The 6,277-nt window shown below is 33.8% G+C and overlaps 1 protein-coding gene across 3 annotated transcripts in view; it reads left to right on the top strand.

The window, feature by feature from the left end:
• cdk19 (cyclin dependent kinase 19) overlaps nucleotides 1-6,277 on the top strand; it is a 42,148-nt gene that overhangs the window by 16,316 nt on the left and 19,555 nt on the right. For all 3 annotated transcript variants that reach the window (XM_016439801.1, XM_016439800.1, XM_016439799.1), the window contains exon 5: nucleotides 6,093-6,150. In XM_016439801.1, the coding sequence (XP_016295287.1) occupies nucleotides 6,093-6,150 (58 nt within the window). The remainder of the gene's footprint in view (nucleotides 1-6,092; nucleotides 6,151-6,277) is intronic.

Here is a 6,277-nt window from a genome sequence, read left to right as displayed (position 1 = left end):
TTTGCCAATATAGTTTTTTCCCTAAACATAGCACATACCGAACCGTACCGAAACCGTGACTCTAAAACCGTGATACAGACCGAACCGCGAGTAAGTTGAACCGTTGCACCCCTAGTTTATATGTAGTAGGGTGAACATCTAAGGAATTGAATGAGAGGCTACAGCGAATATACATTTTTTCATTCCCATTTATTCCAACAGTAAAAATAAAATCAATCAATCAATGCATTGCTACGATTTTCCAAAAGAGAATGAATTATGTCAGTTAGAATAGAGAAAGTCACTGCCTCAGCAGAAGTGTTAACTAACTTTTTTGTCACTTAATGCTGGGGTATAAAACAAAGCATAGTGTTATAAATGCAGATTCATTTTTAAAATGTGAAAATATAAGTGAAATTGGCTAGATTTACTGTTATTGCCGAGAACTGTCATCAGTCTGTGAAAAGGGTCTCTACATCTCAGTATCATCTTGTTCTGTGTGAACATTACTGTTAAAAGTAAAATCAAGTGTGCTGGTTGGAGAATAAAGTGCAACTGCAACCAGAGAGCAGTCAGTCTGTTTCTGTGATGGAAACATAAACATAAAAAGAAATTTTACTTTTCTGTGGAGAGTGATTCGGCTTCTCGTCCTGTGGGCAGTGTTTAAATCCCTTTTTCAGCGATAAAATGATGAAACAAAAGGCAAAAATAAAGAAAGAGTTATTAATGCATGTTTTCGGGGAGAGAGGTTGTCAGTAGTATTTGTCAGTGATTACTTTTATTCAAGAAAAGTCAAATGATTTGCTAATTTGAAATTGAAAACTTGAGATACAGGTGATTTATGGACATGCAATATGAAAAATCTGATAAAAGCGTCTACATTTTTTACATTACATGTCTGCATTTTGTGAAGGTGTGTGCTTTGGCTTATTTAAAACATTGGCTACATTTTCCTACAATGTGCAAATAGTTTATGTAAGGAACTATTTGACAGTCAAAGTAAGAAGAAAATAAAGTCGGATTTTGACTGTATTAGGTTCTTCTTGTTCTGGTTCATACCCGATCCATCACTGGATCCTCCAGTCTTATCTTAACTAAACTAAAATATTTGTGCAATGTACAGCTGGTGTTAACATTTGTCAAAAGCATCAGCACACAGACTGCGACTGATATGGATTGTGTCTGCACTGTGATGTAATCCCATCAATCTCTGGTGTGTTGATCAATAACATACTCCGTCATTAACCCAGTTGTATAAAAGAGAAATAGACATTGTTACAGTGCTCAACAACTGACTTAGAGTCAGCATGAATTATAAATGTGATTTAACAGGAACAGCAGGATATTCAATGCTTTAGTATTTATGTATTTCTTACTGTCCTTAGAAAGCATTGTGTGCTTAAGGGATAGTTCACCCAAAAAATGTTATGGAATTGGTAACACTTTTGATTAGGGAACACTGTCCACTAGAAACTAGTTGCTTATTAGCATGCATATTACTCACATATTGGCTGTTTATTAGTATTTATAAAGCACATATTAATGCCTTATTCTGCATGAGCATATGTTAGATCCCTTAACAACTTAACAACTACCTTACTAACTGCTAATAATTAGCAAATTAGGAGTTTATGGAGGTAAAAACTCATAAGTTGAATAGTGAATTTGTGCTTAATCTAAAGCGTTACCACTTATTTTCATTCTAAATCTATATGTTGGTGTTTTTGTGTGTAAAAAACAAATTGAAGAATCTTCATGCAACTCTTTTTCATACAGCAGTGGTTGACTAACTGTATATCAAGCTGCAGCATGTCACTTTTAGCTGTAGTTATATGGAAAAAAGATGTGTTTCATGGTTTACATGAAAGTGAGAAGATAATTACAGAATTGTTATTTTTGGGTGAACTATTCTTCTAATAGAGACAGCCAAGTTATTTTGGTAGAAACTGCAGATTTGTTATATAACTCAACCACTTTTGTGTGTGTGTGTTTATGTTGTTGTGTAAAACACATTTGCTCCTATTAAAGTGGGTAAGGTTAGGAGCAGGTTTTAAATAATAAAATAAATAATAATGTACTACTGTCTGTTTTTGTGTTCAGAAGAAGAAAGGAATGCATAAAGGCTTGCAATGACATGAGGGTTACTAAATCAAACAGAATTTTCATTTTTGGGTGAACTACAGGTGCATCTCAATAAATTAGAATGTCGTGGAAAGAGGCAGTAATTAAAGCAAAAGGAGCCTCTACCAAGTATTGAGTACATGTACAGTAAATGAACATACTTTCCAGAAGGCCAACAATTCACTAAAAATGTTTTTTTTATTGGTCTTAAGTATTCTAATTTGTTGAGATAGTGAATTGGTGGGTTTTTGTTAAATGTGAGCCAAAATCATCACAATTAAAAGAACCAAAGACTTAAACTACTTCAGTCTGTGTGCATTGAATTTATTTAATACACGAGTTTCACAATGTGAGTTGAATTCCTGAAATAAATGAACTTTTCCATGACATTCTAATTTATTGAGATGCACCTGTATTTCTGAAGTTTTGCCTATGCTGTGTCACACTGACTGTATTTCAATTCAGTTTGTATAATGTCCTAGATATGTTCACGTTTGCTTTTACATTATTGTACAAGTATGACTAGTGTCTGCATTCAGTGAGATTGTGTTAAAGGGTTAGTTCACCCAAAAATGAAAATTCTGTCATTAATTACTCACCCTCATGTCGTTCCAAACCCGCAAGACCTTCGTTCATCTTCGGAACACATTCAAATATTTTTGATGAAATCCAAGAGCTTTCTGACCCTGCATAGACAGCAATTGAGGACAACCACATTGAAGGCCCATGAAACGTAGTAAGGCCATCGTAAAAATAGTCCATGTGACATCTGTGGTTCAACTTTAATTATATGAAGCTACGAGAATACGTTTTGTGCACAAAGAAAACAATAATAATGAATTTATTCGTGTCAGTCTCTGCCGCCATTCGCGAGGATACCACGATGCATGCGTTCTGATAGTCATAGTCAAAGCAGGCATGAGGTCAAACACAATAAGCAGTACAAAAAATGACAGAGTTCAGGGCTGAGGCAAACAGAGTAATCCAGATAAACAGGCAGAATATCAAGAACCAGGAAAACAAGACACGATAGAACGAGGATAAAAGGCTTAGAACTGCAGCTGTGACACATGCAAGACTTTGCAAAGAGTGACTGAAATCACCGGGCTTATATAGGCAGATGTAATGAGCAACAGGTGAAAACAATCAGGCATGATGAGTCCGGCCAGTGGGTTATGGGAGATGCAGTCCAGGATAGAGTGGCAAAGGTATGGGATAGGCACTCCAGCTGGTGATCGTGACAGACATGAGGGTGAGTAATTAATGACAGAATTTTCATTTTTGGGTGAATTATCCCTTTAATGTTAATATAAATGGTAATTACTCAAGTATTTATTTTATTTACCATAAAAATACGTTACATTCCTTAAAGTGGATTTCAGTGAACGATAACAGCAATTTTGAGATGGCAGTGTTGTGTTGAGTGGATTACAGAAATCTTATGGTCGCTGTTCCCATAGCAACACACCCTCATTAAGGCTCATAGAAACTCAAGCATCTCGGAATAATTAGAAAACATCATTACTTGATGCAGCAGCCAGTCACCCACGACCGCATACAGACTCATGATGTCTCTGTGTTTCTCTGTCTGTTCGTTCCATCGTATTGTAATGTCTGTATTAGTGGCACCAAATTAAATTGTGAATAAAATAGTTGCCAAACATACAGAATCCAGAACACATAAAGTATTTCTAATCCTGAGAAAGCAAGACAGAAAAATTAGTCTGTGCCGTTTGGACTACTAATTATTTTTGTAATAATGTTTGCTGCCGCTAAAACTAAATAAAAGTTCAAATAAAAAGCATTTGTTGTTATGAGTATCTATGAAAGATAGTATGCTTTATTAGAATTATAAATGAATTTTTTAGGTTTCCTGCAATTAAAATGACTAATTTTCAATGGCGTAAAGTACGTTCACTTCAGCGTGGTCTGCAGAAATATTAACACCCAGTAACAGCAGTGAAATGAATATTATGACATGCATAAATATTATCATGAAGATGTCGTCTGTTGCATTTAGAAGAGCATAGCTCAGCACCTGACACAGCTTCCCTGTGAGACAGAATATTTCCATAAACAAAATGGGTGTCATGGCTTTATGGTTCATGCAGGTGTGAACAGATATACAGTACTTGTCAAAAGATTGGAAACATTATGATTTTTTTAATTAAGGCTCATCTTCTCACCAAGGCTGCATTTATGTGCTCAAGAATATAGTAAAAACACTAGTATTGTGAAGTGTTACAATCAGTGTTGAGGGTAACGCATTACAAGTAACACGAGTTACGTAATCAGATTACTTTTTTCAAGTAACTAGTAAAGTAACGCATTACTTTTTAATTTACAAGAATCTTGAGTTACTTTTTCAAATAAGTAATGCAAGTTACCTTTTTTTTCCAATTTATTGATTGACAGCTCTGGTGTCGCCATGGTGACAGAAATCAGAAGATGTTACTGTAGTTCTAAAATAAATATGAATATGCATTAATTCATCTCACTCACAAAAAAAAACAAAAACAGATTCAGTATTCCTCAAAATGAATAAAAATAATGCAACTCAGAATATGACGCAAACCTGCAATAATTAAATGTTAAACAACACAAATATGCTTTATGTATTTAATCCCATTCTATTAACCAATGTCTTCGATGATCCAGTTCAACCATACTAATAAGCAAAAATGACTCTAGACAAACATTTGTGTGTCTTTGTTTATTGCTGAAGTGTATTGAAATGTCTTCTTCTGCATTCTACTGTACGGACGTAAAATTACTTTCCCTTCAGCCTGAGGCTTATTCATTTCACTTTTGGTGTGAAAAGGCTTTTATATTTGCCAAAAAAAAAATTTTTTTTTATTTTAAAAACAAACAAGCAAGCCCTGTCCAGATTTAAAAAGTAACGTAACGCATTACTTTCCATAAAAAGTAACTAAGTAACGTAATTAGTTACTTTTTTATGGAGTAACGCAATATTGTAATGCATTACTTTTAAAAGTAACTTTCCCCAACACTGATTATAATATGTTTTATGTGAATATGTTGTAAAATGTAATTTATTTCTGTGATGCGCAGCTGTATTTTCAGCATCATTACTCCAGTCTTCAGTGTCACATGATCTTCAGAAATCATTCTAATATGCTGATTATTAGAAACATTTCTGATTATTATCAATGTTGAAAACGTTTATCAATGTTGCGTTGCTTCATATTTATGTAGACACCATCTTATACTACTATTCAAATGTTTGTGCGCGTGTGTGTGTGTGTGTGTGTTTTAATAGAAATTAATGCTTTTATTCAGCAAATATGCATTACATTTATGGATACCATGTTTTCCAGAACAAGGCCAATACTTTTATTTTTGGTACTTTGCCGATACCGAGTAACGATACCTGTAGTTTCATTGCATTTGTAATTTTTAAAAATACTGGGTACAGAAACCAAAAGAATATGTATAATGTTAGTTTATTCTACAAGCTTTTGATACTTTCACTGATCTTTTTTTTTTCTCTGGCCGATACCGATACTATTATTTTTGGTACTTGCTGATACTGAGTACCGATACCTGTATTTTCATTGCATTTGTAATTAAAAAAAAAATACTGGGTACAGAAACCAAAAGAAAATGAATAATGTTAGTTGTCTTAGTTCATTTAACAAATGGATATTTCCTTCTGTTATTTTCACACTTAACTATGCAAATTAAAATGCATTCTACAAGCTTTTGTTACTCTCACTGTTCATTTTTTGCTCTATGGTACTTCATCTTTAATTTAATAGCACATTAGAGCTGCTCCGTTGCAGTGGCTTAGTTCTGTAATCTAATCACTTGTTAGCCTTTACATAAATCTTGTAACAGTGATGAACATATTTTCTGAAAAATAAATCACGTTTTTTATCATCTGAAACGTGCAGCGACTTATATTCCAAAGCGACTCATATAATGCAATTAACAAGCATAAACATATAATTTGTGGTCTCTCTGTCTTTCAGAAACCTGCCAATATCCTGGTCATGGGGGAAGGCCCAGAACGAGGAAGAGTCAAAATTGGTAAAATGCCATACTGACTACAATATATACAATGCAATATATATATACAATGCAATATATAATTATCAAAATTTCCTCAGTGGAAAATGTCTTTTATTGAAATTATCAGAGAAGAAAATTAGATTTT

This window comes from Sinocyclocheilus anshuiensis, unplaced genomic scaffold, assembly GCF_001515605.1.
Source record: "Sinocyclocheilus anshuiensis isolate Anshui unplaced genomic scaffold, SAMN03320099.WGS_v1.1 scaffold1518, whole genome shotgun sequence".
Lineage (NCBI taxonomy): Eukaryota > Metazoa > Chordata > Actinopteri > Cypriniformes > Cyprinidae > Sinocyclocheilus > Sinocyclocheilus anshuiensis.
Note: the sequence above shows the minus strand (reverse complement) of the source record. Positions and strands in the feature narration are given on the sequence as shown.